Genomic DNA, 25,862 nt, shown 5'->3' on the forward strand with positions numbered 1-25,862 from the left:
CTGAGCAAAGCGGTAACATAGCCAATCAATGGTTTGCATAGGTAAGGTGTCAAAGGTTAGAGGTTCATGGCAATATGGGATGGCTTGAATAAACAGGTGATAGGTAGCGCATCATAGCGATAGAACGAAGCAACTAGCATAGCAATGATAGTAGTGAGATCCAGGGTAGCGGTCATCTTGCCTGAAATCCCGCAAGGAAGAAGAACGAGTCCATGAAGTAGACGAACGGACGTAGTCGAACGAATCCTCACAATCGCAACATTACCGGAACTAAGAAGCAATACCGGAAAGAAACAAACAACATGGTAAATGCACAAGCATAAACATGGCATGATGCACAAACAAGTATGATGCATGTCCGGTTTAATGAGGCATGGCATAGCAAGTGCAACAAACAATACTACAAGTTAAGTGGAGATCAATATGCAACGAGTTGCATATTGAAGAAACACCACATGCAAGTATTTAGTTTAATCTCGGTTATGCTACCAAACAATATTAAATGTTGTTAAACATGGCAAGAGGTGAAGCATAAGAAAACTACCTAACTAGGCAAGTTTAAATGAGGCCGGAAGTAACAAACAACAATTCCGGAAAAACCCCATGTGCAAATTATGGATTTGGTACTTTTCTGCCTAAAACACAATTTTAGAGTTGTTAAATAGTAAAACAAAGTGGACCATGTTAAACTAGGCATTTTTCCACCCCAAATACATATAAAGTTTATTAAAATCCGAGCTACGGTTATTTAGTTATGAAATAAATCATTTTAACATGGCATACATGCAAATGATATGCAAACAGCATTTTAAACATTTTAAACATGGATGAAAATGGAATATTATTAATCTACACAATTTTCTGAGCATTTTACATGTTTAAATCATTTAATTCCGATGAACCATTTGTGAGTTATTAATGCATGAATATAGGAGGGTTTTCTGCAAATATGTATATCACCGGAATAATAGACAAATCGCAGAACGGAAAAAAATTTATTCTGAGCCGAATCTGGAGGGGCTGCAGTTCTCACCATGGGCCATGGCCCAGGTCGGTGGAGAGGCTTGGGCAGGCAAAGGAGGTGGACCGGGTCGGGGCGTGCTGGAGGGAGCTGGGCTGGGCCGGCTTGAGGCCCACGCGCACACGCGTGCACGAGCGGGCGAGGCGACGAGCTCCTCGTTCCTGAGCAGGGACGAGGCAGGGTGGCGGCGCAGATGGCGCCGGTGGCGAGCAGGCTCGAGGGCGGCGGCGGGGCGGATCCGGCAAGGGCGGGGCCGGCAGAGGCCGGATCTGGCAGCGGCGGGTCCATTCCCGGCGACGAACGGCGGTGGGGACGAGTCTTCCGGGCGGAGGCGGACCCAAGCTCGGGCGCGGCCATGGCAGAGCTCCTGCGGGAGAGAAGGGGTCAGCGGGGGCGCAGGAGAAGTGGAGGAGGAGAAGGGAGAGATGAGGAGGCGGGGCTCCGGCCTGGCGAAGCTTCGGCGGCGGCGGCGCGCTGCTCCGGCAGGACGACAGGGAAGGCGACGCGGACAAGGAGGCGCTGGGGCGACGAGGGCTCGGGGTCGAGGGGCTCCTCCCCTCGATCCAGATCGGGAGCGGGAGGCGCGGGGCGCTCGGGCCCTCGCGGGCTGCAGCGCTGAGGGGGAGCGCGGGGAACAGGTGGCGAGTGAGGAGTGGGCGAGGGAGGCTTCTGCGGCGACGGCTGGCCAATAGGGTGGCGCCAAGTGGCAACGGCGGGCTGGCAGCGCCAGATCTGAGGGAGGGAGGCGCTGATTTCGAGGAGGGAGGCGGCTGGGAGGTAGGGGAAGGCTAGGGATGCCCAAAATGGCAAGGGGGGCTCTATATATAGCAAAAGGGGCTAGGGTTCGGGGTTAGGAGGGGTTTCAGGACCCTCGAATCGCGATCCGACGGTTCCGGTCGGAGGGGAAGGTTTGGATGGCTAGGTGGGCTGTGAGAAGAGGAGAGAAAAAGAGGTGCGGCCCGGTGGCAGTTTCGGAGACCGAAACGTCCGACGATTAAACCGGCAACGGTGCCGCTACGGATGACGGTTGGGCTATCAAACGGACTCCGAATGCGATGAAATTTGGCAGGCGGTCTTTCTACACAACAATAAGACCGCATGACAAGTTTCATCCCATTCCGAGAACATTTTTATGCCACTTATAAAAAAATATTTCGGAGGTGCCGCGGGCGCGTGCGAGTGTGTCTGGCTCAGAACGGACAACGGAGAGAACCGGCGGAACACGAACGGATGCAAGTTTTATGAAAACGATGACGATGCAATGCGAATGATGACATGAGACGAGATGCATAACAAGAACAAAATGCAAAACAACAGACAAAAACCCAACCACGGAGGAAATAAAAATCACATAGCCGGAAATGGCAAGAGTCGGAGTTACGAATATGGAAAGTTGTATCCGGGGCGTTACAACACTCCACCACTACGAGAGGATCTCGTCCCGAGATCTAGGATGGCACCGGAGAGAAAAGGAAGAGGAAGATAAACGGTAAAACTAAGTTGCTTCTTCGACCAAAGAGTGAAACCAAAGAACCTTGAGAGGTTGAGCAATTAGAGATGAACGAGATTGCAAACAATCCGTTAGAAAAGAGGAACAAGGAACATTACGATAACTTGAAGGTTGCAAAGACATGAATCAAGAGTTTAATGGACAAGATAGAATTCGAAACCACTCCGGTTAAAACGAGATAAGAATTAATAAGAATGATATAATTTTGACAGCACTTCGACTGTAAATGGAAGAAATTGAACATGAACTTGAGAAGATGGGAAGATACTTGATGAAATCCAACAACACACTGCCTCCGGAAGTATTGAAAGAATGGCATAAAGGGTAAGAAGGATTTCAGACACCACTCAGGTTGGACAGAGAGGCAAAACTTGAGAAGGTGAAAGAACTTGAATGAGAACACAACACTCCGGTTAAATGGATCAGAGAGAAAAGAACACGGTCCTCACAATTGAGATGATGAGTGAAAAGAGCAACATTACAATGCCTCCGAAAGAAAGAATAGAAGATAGACCATTGGAATAACAGAATGTAGGAGAAAAAGCCAACTTCTGCCACAAGTGAGCTTGGAAAGCATCCTTCCAAGAAGGTTATAATGGAGTAGTTGCAAAACCAACAACGAGAAGGACAAGTTTGTAGTGGGCTTATGGAAAACATCTCAAGACTATGAGGTGACATTCTGCCACTAACGAAAATAATTGCTTGCTTTGAGATCAACGAAGAGATGAAAACTTCTTCCACCAAGAGGATAAAGAGCAAGCTTGGGTCATGCATAATCACCACAAATAGCAACAACCCTTAAGGAAAGGCTTTAGGTGAAATATAACCCAAGATACTCCAACGAAGAAGTTGATTGGTCGAAAAGATCTCTTGAACGAAGAGAAAATGATGGATTTAAAATACCTCCTTCTTGACAACATATGGATCATGAAACATGAAGGAAATTGTCAAGAGTGTCATAACACCACCTCAAGAGATATTGCAGAAGGAATTGCACTTTGGAATGCAAGATGAAGAATGCTTGAACGCCTCAAAACAAAACATGTGTTGATCACCATGTTTATTTTGAAGTATGGCTTGACGGATCATAGCTTCGAGAGAAAACTTGAGGAACAGTTGAAGAATGAAAGAATCCTTGACGAACCACCAAGTAGAGCCTCCATGAAGAACTCCAGTAATAAAAGGATGATAGAAAGAAAGAGAAGTTGAAAACACAAGGTGAAGCCTTGCAATAATTTAGATGGAGCTTCGCGACGAGATAAAGCGGAAAACTTGGAACTCCGGAAAAGAAAAGATGAAGCATATCGAACCAAGAATGTGATATGATGACCAACTCCGGAAAGAAAGATGAATCACTTGTACTCAAGAATTTATTCATCATGAATAATCTCCGGAAGTAAAGAATTAATCACTTGGATGAAACAAGAATAAGAATTATGTCATGCCTATCCTTCACCAATTTAAATTGATGACAAGCAACGGATTTGGCATACTACTTATTCTCGTAGAAAGAATTAAGAGAGATATAGCATAAACTTGTGAAGGTCTTCAAGGAACCCTCGGTGGAATTTGGAAACAACGAATGATTCAATATGATAACCAAGAAAAGAGAACTCTTGAACGAACCACAGTAAGAATTGAAAATGAACGAAGAAAAGATAAAGAAACACCGGGAAGAATTTGAAAATGAACGAAGATACTTGAGAGAATTTAGATACAAGTGAACGCAGAGATCCCGAGCTGATTAGATAATACTTGAACGATGCACCGGTATGATTTGGAGAACGAGAGCTGAAAGCTTGAATGAATAATTATGACATGAAGGCCTTCGGAGGAAAGAAATGGAAACAACTCATGAAATGCTCCGGATGGTAAGAGAAGAATTTCTCACGATCGAAACAAATATGGGGATGGCATGAAGCTAGAACCATGAATCTTCAAGAGAATGGCCAAGATTTAGAGGAAAAACTCTTCTTTGATCTTCAAATGACGACGAGAAACACCACCAAAATTACTGAGATACTCCGGGAGAATGAAAGGTAAGAGGTTGAGCCAACAATGAAATGATTTGAAATCGATCTTGGAAAAACATCTGACTGATGAAGTTCATTCTTATGTCACACTTTGAAAAGAATTAGGAATGGCTCCGGAATAATTAGAAGAGTCAGGTAAGATCCTGGGAAAAGACATGTGGGTTAGGGCCCACTAAAAAGAAAACACCGTTGGAAATGATTTTAAATAGAGATTGCACCGGTTGAATTAAATAGCTTGAATGAGATAGTGATCTCCAAATAGATTCAACGGATTAAGAATGGAAACACAAATCTTCTGAGATATCTTCAACACTCTGGAACACATGAATAGCAAGAGGTGAGTTATTGAGAGGTGCACCGGCATGAGAAAGCATTTGACACGAGGAAAGGAATATGATCAACACTGAAAGCTTGAATTGGATCCACCGGAGAAGAAACAACAATGAAGGATGATGAACTTAAAACTGTTGAGCATCTTCTCGGGAAATCACCGAATAAGAACATTGATTGAAAAGAGTGAAGAGACTTCACATCCATAAGATGGATACTTGATTAAGATATCTGAGTCCTTGAAGAAAAAGGGTGGGAGGGTGGGAAAACAAAGGCATCTTGGGGAAAATGGAACAAACACCATTGAGAAAACTTAGAATTGATCTTGCGAATGTGGAGAATGATGGGATCATCTCGAAGAGAAACGCACAGGTTGGAAAAGAATTAACATGACGATCTCGATGATCAAGAAGGATTAGTATTCACATAGCAATATGAGAAAACCATTTAGGAAAGGTATGGATTCAACATTTGACTTCGAAGCAACTCGAATACCACTAATGAAACAAAACAAAGGATTTGGCTTGCAGAATAAGCCGGAACAAACATATGATAGAGATTCCGTCCGAAGTTTTCATGGTGGGGCCCACACGGGCTCGAGTGTACAGCACCATCATGTACAAGGCAGTGCACATGACATACGAAGTGTCCCCAAACCAGCATAGCCAAGGGTTCTTTAAGACACAACGAGACCACTGTAAAAACGACCGTGGAAAGACGGACCACTAGACGTCGAACCCCAATCTCATATCATGCATCTGTCGAAAAGATATTCTAAGAGCTACTTGAATTCCCACCTATAAAACTCCCGAAACTTTCTGGTTATGCAATCTGGTGTTGGGGATACAGGGGAAGCAATATATCTCAGCCAAACTAACAATCCCTACATCCAGCTGTATCCATCCGTCAACACATAACCAAGAAACCTTCGGAAATCGTGTACCTCAACCTTCGAAAAGCATCCGTTATACGAGTTATGGCAATACTCCCGAGCTCGCCCCAGTACTGGGTTATCGGGGTTATCTCACCAACAACTGCATAAAAGAGATTTTCGATGTCGGCAAATCTCAGGTATTCCAAAACTGCAACGATAAAATTGTGACGACAACACCTCAGAGCTCGACTCCCCGGGTCAAAGCCACATAAATAGACAGGAGGCACCAAGAACAATGTTCTCGTCACAAAACCATCGGAACGATTCCAAGATACCCGCGTCATCCTAGAAAAAATTAGTGAAATTTGAGGAGAGGAAAGACAAAACATCTACGTCAAGAGACCTCACCAGAGCGATGAAGGGACTGATGAGTAAAAAGAATCCTACTCTCCGATATATATAATCCTAAGACTCAAAATAGTTTTCTTCTAGACTCAACAACGGCCAACAATCAAGGGGGCTCCTAGGGTCGGTCGAGGCTCTGATACCAACTTGTCACGCCCAATATGCGACCCTATCCAAAAGGAACTCGAAGGTCCCACCAAGGATAGACCCGCATATTGAAACGCTTTTGCAAGGTGGATATCATTACATCAACATTACATAATAGATGGGGATACATACATAAGGCATACCATGCCACACGAATACAACATCACCATACATTAGATCATCATCCGACTACGGATGGAACACAAACAGAAACTCAAACGACATCCACCCTGCTAGCCTAGGCTGCTGACCTGGAACATATCCCCTGATCGAAGAAGAAGCAGAAGAAGAACTCAACGCAAGCAAGCATCGCTCTCGCGTCATGATCATCGCATAACCTGTACCTGCAACTGTTGTTGTAGTAATCTGTGAGCCACGAGGACTCAGCAATCCCATTACCATGGGTATCAAGACTAGCAAAGCTTAATAGGAAAGGAAGGGGTAAAGTGGTGAGGCTGCAACAGCGACTAAGCAAGTATGGTGGCTAACATACGCAAATAAGAGCGAGAAGAGAGCACAAGGAACGGTCGTGAAGCTATCAATGATCAAGAAGTGATCCTGAACTCCTACTTACGTCAAACATAACCCAAAAACCGTGTTCACTTCCCGGACTCCGCCGAAAAGAGACCATCACAGCTACACACGCGGTTGATGTGTTTTAATTCGAATCTGGTGTCAAGTTATCTACAACCGGACAATAACAAATTCCCATCTGCCTATAACCGCAGGCACAGCTTTCGAAAGATTATACCCTGCAGGGGTGTCCCAACTTAGCCCATGACAAGCTCTCACGATCAACGAAGGAATAGACCTTCTCCCAGGAAGACCCGATCAGACTCGGAATCCCGGTTTACAAGACATTTCGACAATGGTAAAACAAGACCAGCAAAGCCGCCCGATGCGCCGACAATCCCGATAGGAGCTGCACATATCTCGTTCTCAGGGCAACACCGGATGAGACATCCTACGAGTAAAACCAGCCCTCGAGTTGCCCCGAGGTGGCCCCGCAGTCTACTCGGTTTGGACCAACACTTAGACAAGCACTGGCCCGGGGGGCTAAAATAAAGATGACCCTCGAGAGAGCGACTCCCACGGGAAAAGTATAGGTGGTGGTGAGGCAAATGGTAAAACCAAGGTTGGGCTTTGCTGGAGGAGTTTTATTCAAAGCGAACTGTCAAGGGGGGCCCATAAATCACCCGACCGCGTAAGGAACGCAAAATCCGGGAACATAACAACGGTATGACGGAAACTAGGGCGGCAAGAGTGGAACAAAACACCAGGCATAAGGCCGAGTCTTCCACCCTTTACCAAGTATATAGATGCATTAATAATATAAGAGATATTGTGATATCCCAACCAAAATCCTGTCCACCATGGAGAAATCTTCAACTTCACCTGCAACTAGCAACGCTATAAGAGGGCTGAGCAAAGCGGTAACATAGCCAATCAATGGTTTGCATAGGTAAGGTGTCAAAGGTTAGAGGTTCATGGCAATATGGGATGGCTTGAATAAACAGGTGATAGGTAGCGCAGCATAGCGATAGAACGAAGCAACTAGCATAGCAATGATAGTAGTGAGATCCAGGGTAGCGGTCATCTTGCCTGAAATCCCGCAAGGAAGAAGAACGAGTCCATGAAGTAGACGAACGGACGTAGTCGAACGAATCCTCACAATCGCAACATTACCGGAACTAAGAAGCAATACCGGAAAGAAACAAACAACATGGTAAATGCACAAGCATAAACATGGCATGATGCACAAACAAGTATGATGCATGTCCGGTTTAATGAGGCATGGCATAGCAAGTGCAACAAACAATACTACGAGTTAAGTGGAGATCAATATGCAACGAGTTGCATATTGAAGAAACACCACATGCAAGTATTTAGTTTAATCTCGGTTATGCTACCAAACAATATTAAATGTTGTTAAACATGGCAAGAGGTGAAGCATAAGAAAACTACCTAACTAGGCAAGTTTAAATGAGGCCGGAAGTAACAAACAACAATTCCGGAAAAACCCCATGTGCAAATTATGGATTTGGTACTGTTCTGCCTAAAACACAATTTTAGAGTTGTTAAACAGTAAAACAAAGTGGACCATGTTAAACTAGGCATTTTTCCACCCCAAATACATATAAAGTTTATTAAAATCCGAGCTACGTTATTTAGTTATGAAATAAATCATTTTAACATGGCATACATGCAAATGGTATGCAAACAGCATTTTAAACATTTTGAACATGGATGAAAATGGCATATTATTAACTACACAATTTTCTGAGCATTTTACATGTTTAAATCATTTAATTCCGATGCACCATTTGTGAGTTATTAATGCATGAATATAGGAGGGTTTTTCTGCAAAATATGTATATCACCGGAATAATAGACAAATTGCAGAACGGAAAAAAATCTATTCTGGGCCGAATCTGGAGGGGCTGTAGTTCTCACCATGGGCCATGGCCCAGGTCGGTGGAGAGGCTTGGGCAGGCAAAGGAGGTGGACCGGGTCGGGGCGTGCTGGAGGGAGCTGGGCTGGGCCGGCTTGAGGCCCACGCGCACATGCGTGCACGAGCGGGCGAGGCGACGAGCTCCTCGTTCCTGAGCAGGGACGAGGCAAGGTGGCGGCGCAGATGGCGCCGGTGGCGAGCAGGCTCGAGGGCGGCGGCGGGGCGGATCCGGCAAGGGCGGGGCCGGCCGAGGCCGGATCTAGCAGCGGCGGGTCCATTCCCGGCGACGAACGGCGGCGGGGACGAGTCTTCCGGGCGGAGGCGGACCCGAGCTCGGGCGCGGCCATGGCAGAGCTCCTGCGGGAGAGAAGGGGTCAGCGGGGGCGCAGGAGAAGTGGAGGAGGAGAAGGGAGAGATGAGGAGGCGGGGCTCCGGCCTGGCGAAGCTTCGGCGGCGGCGGCGCGCTGCTCCGGCAGGACGACGGGGAAGGCGACGCGGACGAGGAGGCGCTGGGGCGACGAGGGCTCGGGGTCGAGGGGCTCCTCCCCTCGATCCAGATCGGGAGCGGGAGGCGCGGGGCGCTCGGGCCCTCGCGGGCTGCGGCGGCCCGGCCTCGGGCCGGGCGGGCCCTGCGGCGCTGAGGGGGAGCGCGGGGAACAGGTGGCGAGCGAGGAGTGGGCGAGGGAGGCTTCTGCGGCGACGGCTGGCCAATTGGGTGGCGCCAAGTGGCAACGACGGGCTGGCAGCGCCAGATCCGAGGGAGGGAGGCGCTGATTTCGAGGAGGGAGGCGGCTGGGAGGTAGGGGAAGGCTAGGGATGCCCAAAATGGCAAGGGGGGCTCTATATATAGCAAAAGGGGCTAGGGTTGGGGGTTAGGAGGGGTTTCGGGACCCTCGAATCGCGATCCGACGGTTCCGGTCGGAGGGGAAGGTTTGGATGGCTAGGTGGGCTGTGAGAAGAGGAGAGAAAGAGAGGTGCGGCCCGGTGGCAGTTTCGGAGACCGAAACGTCCGACGATTAAACCGGCAACGGTGCCGCTATGGATGACGGTTGGGCTATCAAACGGCCTCCGAATGCGATGAAATTTGGCAGACGGTCTTTCTACACTATAATAAGACCGCATGACAAGTTTCATCCCATTCCGAGAACATTTTTATGCCACTTATAAAATAATATTTCGGAGGTGCCGCGGGCGCGTGCGAGTGTGTCTGGCTCAGAACGGACAACGGAGAGAACCGGCGGAACACGAACGGATGCAAGTTTTATGAAAACGATGATGATGCAATGCGAATGATGACATGAGACGAGATGCATAACAAGAAGAAAATGCAAAACAACAGACAAAAACCCAACCACGGAGGAAATAAAAATCACATAGCCGGAAATGGCAAGAGTCGGAGTTACGAATATGGAAAGTTGTATCCGGGGCGTTACATGGGGCGACTTCCCACTTTGTACCTCGGGGTGCCGTGATATAGAACCACTCTCGTTGCCATAAGTCGGACACCTCCGGGAAGGAACCCTTTGGCCATAGGGCGTCGGTACCCTTGTTTATTATAGCGCCTCCGCACTCCACGTGTCGCCCGTCGATCATCTTCGGCTTCACATTGAAGGTCTTGAGCCATAAGCCAAAGTGTGGGGTAATGCGCAGGAAGGCCTCACACACGACGATAAACGACGAGATGTGAAGGATGGAATCTGGGGCTAGATCATGGAAATCCAACCCGTAATAGAACATGAGCCCTCTAAAGAAGGGATCAAGACTAAAACTGAGCCCTCGGAGGAAGTGGGAAACGGATACAACACTCTCCTTGGGTTCGGGAGTGGGGATAACCTGCCCTTAAGAAGGTAGCCTATGAGGGATTTTGGCGGTCAGATACCTAGCCTCCCTAAGCTTTTTGATGTCCTCCTCTGTAACGGAAGAGGCCATCCACTAGCCTTGAAGGTTGGAGCCGAACATGCTTGAAGGCCCGGAGCGCTTAGACTGAACCTTGGATGTTGGAACTCGAGGTAGGGGAAGGATTGGGTGTGGAAAGAAAAGAACAGATCTTGGCCTCTTTATAAAGTGGGTGAATATCGAGCGTCCTCCGCGTGGCCGTTTGGAACTTGCCTAAAATCGAGGAGTCATACTAGCGGCACGGCTTGGGTTACCCACGCCCGTATTGATGAGAATCACGTGATAAGGGGAACACGATCTCTGCTTCGACAAGACGTGCCAATAAAACCGCCTCGCGATACGTGCAGTAGCAGGCTGGTAAAAACGGTTTGTATAATGACCAGGCCGCGGCGTGATGTCACGCTATGGAAAAGTTGTCAGCAGATTAGATTTGTGGAATATTGTGCTCTCTACGATGGTATGTGGAATTTGTTTGGCAGAGCCGGACACGATCCTTGTGTTCCAAAATCTTCTATGGGGTATTCGGAGAAGGAACCCGCCTTGCAATGCCGAAGACAATCTGCGCGCGGACTCATCGTCATTGAAGCCTGGTTCAGGGGCTACTGAGGGAGTCCTGGATAAGGGGGTCCTCGGACAGCCGGACTATGTACTTATGCCGGACTGTTGGACTATGAAGATACAACATTGAAGACTTCATCCCGTGTCCGGGTGGGACTCTCCTTTGCGTGGAAGGCCAGCTTGGCAATTCGGATATGTAGATTTCCTTCTCTGTAACCAACTCTGTGTAACCCTAGCCCCCTCCGGTGTCTATATAAACCGGAGGGTTTAGTCCGTAGGACAAGAATAATCATAATCATAGGCTAGCTTCTAGGGTTTAGCCTCTACAATCTCGTGGTAGATCAACTCTTGTAATACTCATATCATCAAGAACAATCAAGCAGGAAGTAGGGTATTACCTCCATAGAGAGGGCCTGAACCTGGGTAAACATTGTGTCCCCCGCCTCCTGTTACCATTAGCCTTAGACACACAGTTCGGGGGCCCCTATCCGAGATCCGCCGGTTTTGACATCGACACCTCTACTGGATCAAGAGTTCGAGGGATGTCATCGAGCTAAACGTGTGTTGAACTTGAGGTGTCGTACGTACGGTACTAGATTGGTTGGATGATGAAGACGTTCGACTACATCAACCGTGTTAACCTAACGCTTCCGCTTTTGGTCTATGAGGGTACGTGGACACACTCTTCCCCTCTCATTGCTATGAATCTCCTAGATAGATCTTGCGTGATCGTAGGAATTTTTTTGAAATTGCATGCTACGTTCCCCAACAGTCGCATCAGAGCCAGGTCTATCCGTAGATGATATGCATGAGTAGAACACAAAGAGTTGTGGGTGATAATAGTCATACTGCTTACCACCAACGTCTTATTTTGATTCGGCAGTATTGTTGGCTGAAGTGGCACGGACCAACATTACATGACCATGTTCATGAGACCGGTTCTACCGATGTGCTTTTGTACACAGGTGGCTGGCGGGTGCCTGTTTCTCCAACTTTAGTTGAATTGAATTTTACTATGGTCGGTCCTTTTTGAAGGTTAAAACAGCACACTTGACGAAAAATCGTTGTGGTTTTGACGTGTAGGTAAGAACGGTTCTTGCTAGAAGCCCGTAGCTGCCACGTAAAACTTGCAACAACAAAGTAGAGGACATCTAACTTGTTTTTGTAGGGCATGTTGTGATGTGAATGGTCAAGGCATGATGTGATATACATTATTGTATGAGATGATCATGTTTTGTAAAAGTTATCGGCAACTGGCAGGAGCCTTATGGTTGTCGCTTTATTGTATGAAATGCAATCGCCATGTAATTACTTTACTTTATCACTATGCGGTGGTGATAGTCGTAGAAGCAATAGTTGGCGAGATGACAACGACGCTACGATGGAGATCAAGGTGTCAAGTCGGTGACGATGGAGATCTTGACGGTGCTTTGAAGATGGAGATCAAAGGCATAAAAAGATGATGGCCATATCATGTCACATATTTTGATTGCATGTGATGTTTATTTTTTATGCATCTTATTTTTCTTAGTACGGCGGTAGCATTATAAGATGACCCCTCACTAAATTTCAAGGTATAAGTGTTCTCCCTGAGTATGCACCATTGCGAAAGTTCTTCGTGCTGAGACACCACATGATGATCGGGTGTGATAGGCTCTACATTCACATACAGCGGGTGCAAGACAGTTTTGCACATGCGGAATACTCGAGTTAAACTTGACGAGCCTAGCATGTACAGACATGGCCTCGGAACACTCGAGACCAAAAGGTCGAACGTGAATCATATAGTAGATATGATCAACATAGAGATGTTCACCATTGAAGACTACTCCATCTCACGTGATGATCGGACATGGTTTAGTTGATTTGGATCACGTGATCATTTAGATGACTTGAGGGATGTCTATCTAAGTGGGAGTTCTTAAGTAATATGATTAATTGAACTTAATTTATCATGAACTTAGTCCGATAGTATTTGCATATCTATGTTGTAGATCAATAGCTTGTGATGTAGCTCCCTGTTTATTTTTTGACATGTTCCTAGAGAAAAATAAGTTGAAAGATGATAGTAGCAATGATGCGGACTGGGTCGATGATCTGAGGATTATCCTCATTGCTGCACAGAAGAATTATGTCCTTGATGCACCGCTAGGTGACAGACCTATTGCAGGAGTAGATGCAGACATTATGAACGTTTGGCAAGCTCCGTATGATGACTACTTGATAGTTTAGTGCTCCATGATTTACGGCTTAGAACCGGGACTTCAAAAATGTTTTGAATGCCACGGAGCATATAAGATGTTCCAAGAGCTGAAATTGGTATTTCAGACTCATGCCCGAGTCGAGAGGTATGAGACCTCTGACAAATACTTTTCCTACAAGACGGAGGAGAATAGCTCAACCAATGAGCATGTGCTCAGAATGTCTAAGTACTACAATCGTTTGAATCAAGTGGGAGTTCATATTCCAGATAAGATAGTGATTGACAAAGTTCTCTAGTCACTATCACCAAGTTACTGGAACTTTGTGATGAACTATAATATGCAATGGATGACGAAAACGATTCCCGGGCTCTTCGCGATGCTAAAATTGGCAAAGGTGAAGAGCATCAAGTGTTGATAGTTAACAAGACCACTAGTTTCAAGAAAAGGGCAAAGGAAAAGAAAGGGAACTTCAAGAAGAATGACAAGCAAGTTGCCACTCCCGTGAAGAAGCCCAAAGCTAGACCTAAGCCTAAAACTGAGTGCTTCTACTTCAAAGGGAATGGTCACTGGAAGCGGAACTACCCCAACTAATTGGCGAATAAGAAGGATGGCAAAGTGAACAAAGGTATATTTGATATACATGCTATTGATGTGTACTTTACTAGTGTTCATAGTAACCCCAGGGTATTTGATGTCGATTCAGTTGCTAAGATTAGTAACTCGAAACAGGAGTTGCAAAATGAACAGAGACTAGTTAAGGGCAAGGTAACGATGTGTGTTGGAAGTGATTCCAAGGTTGATAAGATCACCATCACATACTCCTTCTACCTTCGGGATTAGTGTTGAACCTAAATAAATGTTATTTGGTGTTTGCGTTGAGCATGAATATGATTGGATCATGTTTATTACAATACGGTTATTCGTTTAAGTCAGAGAATAACTGTTGTTCTGTTTACATGAATAAAACCTTCTATGGACATACACCCAACGTAAATGGTTTATTGAATCTCGATCGTAGTAATACACATATTCATAATATTGATGCCAAAAGATGAAAAGTTGATGATGATAGTGCAACATACTTGTGGCACTGCCATTTAGGTCATATTGGTGTAAAGCGCATGAAGAAACTCCATACGGATGGATTTTTGGAATCACTTGATTATGAATCATTTGATACTTGCGAACCATGCCTCATGGGCAAGATGACTAAAGCTCCATTCTCCGAAACAATGGGCAAGATGACAAGTGTTGACGCACGTGGAAGGTATCATTATTTTCTGACCTTCATAGATGATTTGAGCAAATATGGGTATATCTACTTAATGAAACACAAATCTGAAACATTTGAAAAGTTCAAGGAATTTCAGAGTCAAGTGGAGAATCATCGTAACAAGAAAATAAAGTTTCTACGATATGATCGTGGAGGTTAGTATTTGAGTTACGAGTTTGGCCTTCATTTAAAACAATGTGAAATAGTTTCACAACTCACGCCACCTAGAACACCACAGCGTAATGGTGTGTCCGAACATCGTAACCGTACTTTATTAGATATGGTGCGATCTATGATGTCTCTTACCGATTTACCAATATCGTTTTGGCGCTATGCATTAGAGATAGCTGCATTCACTTTAAATAGGGCACCATCTAAATTCGTTGAGACGACACCGTATGAACTGTGGTTTGGCAAGAAACCTAAGTTGTGGTTTCTTAAAGTTTGGGGTTGTGATGCTTATGTGAAAAAAATTCAGCCTGATAAGCTCAAAGCAAAATCGGAGAAGTGCGTCTTCATAGGATACCCAAAAGAAACTGTTGGGTACACCTTCTATCACAAATCTGAAGGCAAGATTTTTGTTGCTAAGAATGGATCCTTTCTAGAGAAGGAGTTTCTCTTGAAAGAAGTGAGTGGGAGGAAAGTAGAACTTGATGAGGTAATTGTACCTTCTCTCGAATTGGAAAGTAGTTCATCACAAAAATCAGTTGCAGTGATGCCTACACCACTTAGGGAGGAAGCTAATGATAATAATCATGAAACTTCAGATCAAGTTACTACCAAACCTCGTAGGTCAACTAGAGCATGTTCCGCACCAGAGTGGTACGGTAATCCTGTTCTGGAAGTCATGTTACTAGACCATGACAAACCTACGAACTATGAGGAAGCGATGATGAGCCCAGATTCCGCAAAATGGCTTGAGGCCATGAAATATGAGATAGGATCCATGTATGAGAACAAAGTATGGACTTTGATGGATTTGCCTGATGATCGGTAGGCCATTGAGAATAAATGGATCTTCAAGAGGAAGACAGATGCTGATAGTAGTGTTAGTATCTACAAAGCTCGACTTGTCGAAAAAAGGTTTTTGACAAGTTCAAGGTGTTGACTACGATGAGATTTTCTCACTCGTATCGATGCTTAAAGTATGTCCGGATCATGTTAGAAATTGCCACATTTTATGAAATCTGGTAAATGGATCTCAAAACTGCATTCCTTGATGGATTTATTAAAGAAGAGTTGTATATAATGCAACCAGAAGGTTTTGTCAATCCTAAAAGTACTAACAAAATGTGCAAGCTCCAGCGATCCATCTATGGACTGGTGCAAGCATCTCGGAGTTGGAATATACGCTTTGATGAGTTGATCAAAGCATATAGTTTTATACAGACTTGCGGTGAAGCCTGTATTTGCAAGAAAGTGAGTGGGAGCACTACAGCCTTTCTGATAGGTATATGTGAATGCCATATTGTTGATCGTAAACAAGGTAGAATTTTCTGGAAATCATAAAGGAGTGTTTGAAAGGAGTTTTTCAAAGAAAGACCTCGGTGAAGCTGCTTACATATTGGGCATCAAGATCTATAGAGATAGATCAAGACGCTTGTTAAGACCTTCGATGAGTACATACCTTGATGAGATTTTGAAGGAGTTCAAAATGGATCAGTCAAAGAAGGAGTTCTTGCCTGAATTGAAAAGTATGAAGTTGAGTAAGACTCAAAACTCGACCACGACAGAAGATAGAGAGAGAATGAAAGTTATTCCCTATGCCTCGGCCATAGGTTCTATAAAGTATGCCATGTTGTACACCAGACCTATTGTGTACCTTGCCATGAGTTTTGGCAAGGGGATACAATAGTGATCCAGGAGTAGATCACTGGGCAGCAGTCAAAATTATCCTTAAGTACCTAAAGAGGACTAAGTAAATGTTTCTCGGTTATGGAGGTGACAAAGAGTTCGTCGTAAAGGGTTACATTGATGCAAGCTTTGACGCTGATCTGGATGACTCCAAGTCTCAATCTGGATACATATTGAAAGTGGCAGAAATTAGCTAGAGTAGCTCCGTTCTGAGCATTGTAAACATAGGAATTTGCAAAATACATACAGATCTAAATGTGGCAGACCCGTTGACTAAACTTCTCTCACAAGCAAAGCATGATCACACCTTAGTACTCTTTGGGTGTTAATCGCATAGCGATGTGAACTAGATTATTGACTCTAGTAAACCCTTTGGGTGTTGGTCACATGGCGATGTGAACTATGGGTATTAACCACATAAAGATGTGAACTATTGGTGTGAAATCACACGGCGATGTGAACTAGATTATTGACTCTAGTGCAAGTGGGAGACTGAAGGAAATATGCCCTAGAGGCAATAATAAAGTTTTTATTTTATATTTCCTTATATCATGATAAATGTTTATTATTCATGCTAGAATTGTATTAACCGGAAACTTGATACATGTGTGGATACATAGACAAAACACTGTGTCCCTAGTAAGCCTCTACTAGACTAGCTCGTTAATCAAAGATGGTTAAGTTTCCTAACCATAGACATGTGTTGTCATTTGACGAACGGGATCACATCATTAGGAGAATGATGTGATGGACAAGACCCATCCGTTAGCTTAGCATAATGATCGTTAAGGTTTATTGTTATTGATTTCTTCATGACTTATACATATTCCTCTGACTATGAGATTATGCAACTCCCGAATACCGGAGGAACACCTTGTCTGCTATCAAACGTCACAACATAACTGGGTGATTATAAAGATGCTCTACATGTGTCTCCGAAGGTGTTTGTTGGGTTGGCATAGATCAAGATTAGGATTTTTCACTCCGAGTATCGGAGAGGTATCTCTGGGCCCTCTCAGTAATGCACATCACCATTAGTCTTGCAAGCAATGTGACTAATGAGTTAGTTACGGGATGATGCATTACGGATCGAGTAAAGAGACTTGCCGGTAATGAGATTGAACTAGGTATGATGATACCGACGATCGAATCTCGGGCAAGTAACATAACGATGACAAAGAGAATAACGTATGTTGTTATTGCGGTTTGACCGATAAAGATCTTTGTAGAATATATAAGAACCAATATGATCATCCAGGTTCCGCTATTGGTTATTGACCGGAGATGTGTCTCGGTCATGTCTACATAGTTCTCGAACCCGTAGGGTCCGCAGGCTTAACGTTCGATGATGATTTGCATTATGTGTTATGTGTTTTGGTGACCGAAGTTTGTTCGGAGTCCCGGATGAGATCACTGACATGATGAGGAGTCTCGAAATGGTTGAGAGGTAAAGATTGATATATTGGATGATGGTATTCGGACACCTGAATGGTTTCGGAGTGGTTCGGGTATTTTTCGGAGTACTGAGGGGTTACCGGAACCCCCCGGGGAAGTAATGGGCCTACATGGGCCATGGGGAGAGAGGTGGCAGCCCACAAGGGGTGGCCGCGCCCCCCTCCCATGGGGAGTCTGAATTGGACTAGGGGAGGGTGCACGCCCAGATACGTCTCCAACGTATCTACTTTTCCAAACACTTTTGCCCTTGTTTTAGACTCTAAATTGCATTATTTGAATGAAACTAACCCGGACTGATGCTGTTTTCAGCAGAACTGCCATGATGTTGTTTTATGTGTAGAAAACAGAAGTTCTCGGAATGACCTGAAAATCCACGGAGACAAGTTTTCGAAAATAAAAAAAATACTGGCGAAAGAATTAAGACCAGGGGGCCCACACCCTGTCCACGAGGGTGGGGGCGCACCCACCCCCCTGGGTGCGCCCCCCTATCTCCTGGGCCCCTTGACGCTCCACTGACCTCAACTCCAACTCCATATATTCCGTTTCATGGAGAAAAAAATCAGAGAGAAAGTTTCATCGCGTTTTACGATACGGAGCCGCCACCAAGCCCTAATCTCTCTCGGGAGGGCTGATCTGGAGTCTGTTCAGGTCTCCGGAGAGGGGGATTCGTCACCGTCGTCATCATCAACCATCCTCCATCACCAATTTCATGATGCTCACCGCCGTGCGTGAGTAATTCCTTTGTAGGCTTGCTGGACGGTGATGGGTTGGATGAGATTTACCACGTAATCAAGTTAGTTTTGTTAGGGTTTGATCCCTAGTATCCACTATGTTCTGAGATTGATGTTGCTATGACTTTGCTATGCTTAATGCTTGTCACTAGGGCCTGAGTGCCATGATTTCAGATCTGAACCTATTATGTTTTTATGAATATATGTGAGTTCTTGATCCTATCTTGCAAGTCTATAGTCACCTATTATGTGTTATGATCCGACAACCCCGAAGTGACAATAATCGGGATACTTCTCGATGATGACCATAGTTTTAGGAGTTCATGTATTCACTATGTGCTAATGCTTTGTTTCGGTTCTCTATTAAAAGGAGGCCTTGATATCCCTTAGTTTCCACTAGGACCCCGCTGCCACGGGAGGGTAGGACAAAAGATGGCATGCAAGTTCTTTTCCATAAGCACGTATACTATATTCGGAATACATGCCTACATTACATTGATGAACTTGAGCTAGTTCTGTGTCACCCTATGTTATAGCTATTACATGAGGAATCACATCCGACATAATTATCCATCACTGATCCAATGCCTAGGAGCTTTTCACATCTTGTGCTTCGCTTATTTACTTTTCCATTGCTACTGTTACAATTACTAAAAAACTATTATCTTTACTTTTGCCAATGTTACCTTTATAATCATACTACTTTGCTACTAAATACTTTGCTGCAGATACTAAGTTATCCAGGTGTGGTTGAATTGACAACTCAACTGCCAATACTCAATAATATTCTTTGGCTCCCCTTGTGTCGAATCAATAAATTTGGGTTGAATACTTTACCCTCGAAAGCTGTTGCGATCCCCTACACTTGTGGGTTATCAAGACTAATTTCTGGCACCATTGACGGGGACCTTAGCTCTATTCTTTGAGTCACTTGGGATTTATATCTATTGATCACTATGAGGAACTTGAAAGATGAAAGAACCAAGATTTTGCCCTCAACTACGAGGGGAGGTAAGGAACTGCCATCTAGCTCTGCACTAGATTCTCCTTCTATTATTAGTAAGCTTGCGACACCTAAACCTGCTACTGCTATGAATTCTGATATGTCGCATGTTATTAATGATGCCACTTCTGCTATGCATGATACTTATGATGAAACTACTTCTGTGCGTGATACTACTTTGCCATTAGGTGAATTTCTTGATGAACAACTTGCTAGGGTTAGAGAGAATGAAATTATTGAAGATGCTATTATTGATGATAGTGATGATGAAAGTTCTCCCCCTGATTGTGAATTACCTGTTGTTCCTGAGGGTTATGTTACGGAAGAGGAAGCTGCTAGAGCTATCTTTGCTTGCAAAGATAGATATGATCTTAAAAAGTTATTAGCTAAATGGAAGCAGCAGTCTCTTAATGCTAGAATGAAACCTGACCCTGCTTTTGCTACTTCACCTATCTGTGTTACTGATAAGGATTGTGAATTCTCTGTTGATCTTGAAATCATTACTTTAGTTGAATCTGGTCCTTTTTATGACCTTGAATCTGAAACTGTTGTGGCACATCTTACCAAGTTAAATGATATAGCCACCCTGTTTACTAATGATGAGAAGTCTCGCTATTATTATATCCTTAAGATATTTTCGTTCTGATTAAAGGGTGATGCTAAGACTTGGTTTAATTCTCTTGATCCTGGTTGTGTGCGTAGTCCCCAGGATATGATTTATTACTTCTCTGCTAAATATCTCCCTGCTCATAAGAAACAAGCTGCCTTGCAGGAAATATATAATTTTGTGCAAAACAAAGAAGAGAGTCTCCCACAAGCTTGGGGGAGGCTTCTCCGATTACTTAATGCTTTGCCTGATCATCCTCTTAAGCAAAATGAAATGCTTGATATCTTTTATAATGGACTAACCGATGCTTCCAAGGACTACTTGGATAGTTGTGCTAGTTGTGTTTTCAGGGAAAGAACAGTCGATGAAGCTGAATTACTATTGAATAATATGTTGACTAATGAAAATAATTGGACTCTCCCTAAGCCAATTCCTGAACCAATTGAGCCAACTCCTGAGCCTATTCCTAAACCCACTCCGAAGAAGAGAGGTGTTTTATTTCTCGGTCCTGAAGATATGCAAGAGGCAAAGAAATCAATGAAAGGAAAACTTATTAAAGCTGAAGATGTTAAGAATTTACCACCTATTGAAGAAATACATGGTCTTAATATACCACCTGTCGAAGAACCACATTGTCTTGATAACCCGACACAGGTAGTAAAGGTAAATTCTCTCTATAGATATGATAAAGTTGAAATTCCCTCTACTAAATTTTATAGCCCATGCTTAGATGAATTTGATGACTTTATGGCTAGACAAGAAAGTTTTAATGCTTATGTTGGTAGAGAATTAAAGAACAATGCTTTTGAGATAGGACGCTTGAGTGATTACACAGCTAGAGTTAAAGGTGAACTTAAACTCAATAGCAAATATGCTTCCATGGTTGCTACTCAAGCTGAGCAAGTACTTAAAGCTAAAAATGATTTGCTTGATGAATTAAATAATAAACATGACTTTGCTGTTAGAGTGGCTACTAGAACTGATAGAATGACTCAGGAACCTTTGTATCCTGAAGGCCACCCTAAGAGGATCGAGCAAGATTCTCAGAGAAACAATTTAGAGGCACCTAGTTCTTCTAAAAAGAAGAAAAAGAAAAACGATAGGACTATGCATGCTTCTAGTGACCTATTGTAGACACACCTGAGAATCTCAATGATATTTCTATCTCTGATGCTGAAACACAATCAGGTGATGAACATGAACCTAGTGATAATGTTCATGTTGATGCTCAACCTAGCAAAAACAATGAAGTAGAGATTGAACCTGCTGTTGATCTTGATAACCCACAATCAAAGAATCAACGTTATGATAAGAGAAATTTTGATGCTAGGAAGCACGGTAGAGAAAGAGAACCATGGGTTCAGAAACCCATGTCGTTCCCTCCTAAACCATCCAAGACAAAGGATGATGAGGATTTTGAGCGATTTGCTGAAATGATTAGACCTATCTTCTTACGTATGCGCTTAACTAATATGCTTAAAGTAAATTCTTATGCTAAATATATGAAGGATATCATTACAAACAAAAGAAAGATACCGGAAGCTGAATTTCCACCATGCTTGCTAATTACACTTCTAAGGGTGGAATACCAAAGAAACTTGGAGATCCGGGGGTACCAACTATACCATGCTCCATTAAAAGAAATTATGTTAGAACTGCTTTATGTGATCTTGGAGCCTGTGTTAGTGTTATGCCTCTCTCTTTATATCGTAGACTTGAATTGAATAAGTTGACACCTACTAAAATATCTTTGCAAATGGATGATAAATCAACTGCTATACATGTCGGTATTTGTGAGGATGTGCCTGTTGTGGTTGCAAATGTCACTATCTTAACATACTTTGTTATTCTTGATATTCCCGAGGATGATAGTATGTCGATTATCCTTGGTAGACCCTTTTTGGATACTGCAGGGGCTGTTATTGATTGCAACAAAGGTAATGTCACTTTTCATGTTAATGGTAATGAGCATACGGTACACTTCCCGAGGAAACAATCTCAAGTTCATAGCATCAATTCTATTGGAAAAGTTTCAACTATTATTATTGGAGGTTTTGAATTTCCTCTTCCTACTGTCAAGAAAAAGTATGATATTCTTATTGTTGGGGATGTTCATATCCCTGTTAAGGTAACTTAGTGTTATTCGAAATTTCTCCGGTTCCGTGTTATTCGGAATGAGTTTGTTAACAAGACTTGATCAACCTTGTTAGTGGATTCATTTTGATGATCACGAGATGGATGAAACTAGAAGGCACAACCTTCTGTGCCCTCTTTTTACTTTCTGTTATTTAGAATAAATAAAGCAAAAATAATATTATTTGTCTATTTTCTGAATTATCCCTGCAATAAAAAATATCCCGAAAATAAAAGTGCTCCAAATGCCCTGCAAATTTAGTATGTTTTTTATGGAATATTTGAGGATTTTAGGCACTGAAAACATTGTAGGAGGAGCAAGCACCAGGCCACGAGAGTGGAGGGCACGCCCCCTGTCTCGTGGGCCCCTAGTGGCCCCCCTCCACTTATGCCAGCACCCACACACTCCATCTTCTTCCCAACAAAATCCCCATCCAGCTCAAGCACGAGTTCTAGCTCATTTTGCTGTGATTTTCGATCTCCTTGCTCAAAGCTCCATTCACAAAACTGCTTTGGGAGATTATTGCTTGGTATGTGACTCCTCCATTGGTCCAATTAGTTTTTGTTCTAGTGCTTTATTCATTGCAAATTTTTACTGCATAGGTGACCACGTTCTTGAGCTTGCATGTTAAATTTTTGAGGTCCCAAGTAATTCTAATGCATGATATGGGCTCTAGGTACTTGTAGGAGTAGTTGCTACCAATCTTGTTTAGTTTTATTCACTTTTATTTTGAAGTTACTAAAATTTCAGAAATTTTCAGAAATATGTCTAGGAGAATGTACCAAGGTGGTTCCTCAGTAAAGAAAGGACCCAGGATTGCTATACGTGAGCAAGACGATGAACTACCAAGGGACGCAGAAGTACGAGCTTGTGAGTGGTCATCCGACGATTTTATGGTCGAAGCAGGCTTTAAGGAGGAATTTGACGCGTATGTGCGTAATGCCGATCTGGAGGACTTCTTACAAGATAAGTGTCCTTAGTACTATCAATTGACTGATTCATTTGTGCGAAGGTTTAAATATAAATGTACACATAATTCTTCGAGTGTCTTATTTGATATCTATGATACATCTTATACCATGGGCTTAGAGGATTTTATAACTGCTTGCAAACTTCCGCAGTGGGGTAATATTAATGATCCCCACAAATCTGAATTTAGAGATTTTCTTGCTAGTATTACTGTGGGAGAATCTAGGGACATAGCACAAGCTACCATAGGGAGCATTCATTTTCCTGCTATACATTATTTTGCTCGTTTCATTGGTATATGCATTAACGGTAAAGACGAAGCATGTCATATGTGTGTGCCTGATCTTTGTGTCCTCAAGAGTGCCGTGTTAGGTTATAAAGATTATAACTTGGGGGCAATAGTTGCACGTAGGTTGCATAATAATGGTAGGGCTGGAGATTTATTTGGAGGAATTTATGCGACCTGTGTGGCCAATTATCTTGGTATAGCCCCTCGAGAGGATGATATGATGTTGCCTCCTGCTTATTTAGATTATGACGCTATGGTCAAACATCATTTTCTTATGAGGAATGAACAATTCCTCCAGTATCGACTAATCTTTAACAGACATAGCTCTGTCCATGTTACTCTTCCTGCTCCTTTCCTTTTTGATTACCAAGCAAAAGGAAGATATGTTGTTACCAGGGAGGAAGCAGCTGAACACAAGGAGAGAGCGGAGGCGGCTCGCCAACATGCCGCAGCTCAGGAGGCATTTGCTGTTGCATCTCAATACGACCCCAGTTACAACTACAGATATCAGCCAGGCTACCCTTGGGATTAGACCAACTTAGGCCAAAAGCCTAAGCTTGAGGGAGTACATATTTCTCACCGACTTTACATTCATGTTCACACACTATTCTAGTCGTCGGTGCTTATATTCTTTCATTGTATTATCCATGCTAGTTTAATTTTCTTTTTCTAGCCTTCTTCTTGTGTGTTTGATAAACCTTAAGAAAAACCAAAAAAAATTAGTTAGTTTAATTTCCATGCTTGTAGTAGAATTAAAATAAAAACCCAAAAAAGATTTCTCGTTCTTCTTCTTACTTGTTGGGAGCTTTCCCGTGTAAATAGTTTTATTTTTCTTTCCTTTGGGGGTCGAGAGTAGAAGACCATATTAAAAATGTTTAGTGGCTCTCATATGCATGATTGTTTATTTAACTTAGAGCCTATATTACTCTGTCTTCTCTCTTGAGTTGAATGCTTACAGATTCCAGCTTAGTCCAATGCACGTGCACTATTATTATTATACACATCGTTCGGTCATGCAAGTGAAAGGCAATAATGACGATATAAGATGGACTGATTGAGATGAGAGAAGCTGGTATGAACTCGACCTCTCTTGTTTTTGTAAATATGATGAGTTCATCATTCCTGATTCAGCTTATTATGAAGTAAACATATTTGCAATGACATTTAGAGATTATAGTTGCTTGTGCCATGCTTGATTAGATATGAGTTATAATGGTTTTACCTTGCGTGCCAACATGCTATTAAAATTATTATGATATGGTATGATGGGATGGTATCCCCCTTTGAATGAATTGAGTGACTCGATTTGGCACATGTTCACGCATGTAGTTGAAACAAATCAACATAGCCTTCATGATATTTATGTTCATGGTGGATTATATCCTACTCATGCTTGTACTTGGTGTGAATTAATTTTGATGCATGTTCATGACTGTTGTCGCTCTCTCAGTTGGTCGCTTCCCAGTCTTTTGCTAGCCTTCACCTGTACTAAGCGGGAATACTGCTTGTGCATCCAAACTCCATAAACCCCAAAGTTGTTCCATATGAGTCCACCATACCTTCCTATATGCGGTATTTACCTGCCGTTCCAAGTAAATTTGTATGTGCCAAACTCCAAACTTTCAAATGAAATTCTGTTTCGTATGCTCGAGTAGCTCATGTTTCAACTAGGGCTGTCTATATCTTCCATGCTAGGTGGGTTATTCTCAAGAGGAGTGGACTCCACTCCTCATTCACGAGAAAGGGCCGGTAACTGGGATGCCTAGTCTCATGATCCAAAAAGATCAAAGCAAATCAATTTAATTAAACAAAACTCCCCCAGGGTTGTTGTTAGTTGGAGGCACTCGTTGTTTCGAGCAAGCCATGGCTTGATGCTTGTTGGTGGTGGGGGAGTATAAACTTTTACCATTCTGTTTGGGAACTTCCTATAATGCATGTAGTGTGGAAGATATCGCCATCTCATAGTTGTTGCGTTGACAGCGAAAGTATGCCGCTCAAAATGTTATTCAATCTCTATTTTAAAATCGATCTCTGACACCTCTACAAATCCCTGCTTCCCTCTGCGAAGGGCCTATCTATTTACTTTTATGTTGAGTCATCATCCCTCTTATTAAAAA

The 25,862-nt window shown here is 43.4% G+C and overlaps 1 protein-coding gene across 1 annotated transcript; it reads right to left on the reverse strand.

Moving 5' to 3' along the window:
- Positions 1-210: 210 nt before the first annotated feature.
- On the reverse strand, positions 211-1,803 carry LOC123116168 (WAS/WASL-interacting protein family member 1-like). The gene is made up of 2 exons (XM_044537170.1): positions 1,034-1,803; positions 211-270 (listed from the first exon to the last, which is right to left on the reverse strand). The coding sequence occupies exons 1-2, from the start codon at positions 1,376-1,378 to the stop codon at positions 262-264; spliced, it is 354 nt and encodes a 117-aa protein (XP_044393105.1). The 5' UTR covers positions 1,379-1,803; the 3' UTR covers positions 211-261.
- Positions 1,804-25,862: the final 24,059 nt, after the last annotated feature.

This window comes from Triticum aestivum, chromosome 5B (assembly GCF_018294505.1).
Source record: "Triticum aestivum cultivar Chinese Spring chromosome 5B, IWGSC CS RefSeq v2.1, whole genome shotgun sequence".
NCBI lineage: Eukaryota > Viridiplantae > Streptophyta > Magnoliopsida > Poales > Poaceae > Triticum > Triticum aestivum.

What these genes read in the sequence shown, in the direction of transcription:
- LOC123116168 (XM_044537170.1), bottom strand. Translation starts at nt 1,378, where the DNA reads ATGGCCGCGCCCGAGCTTGGGTCCGCCTCCGCCCGGAAGACTCGTCCC.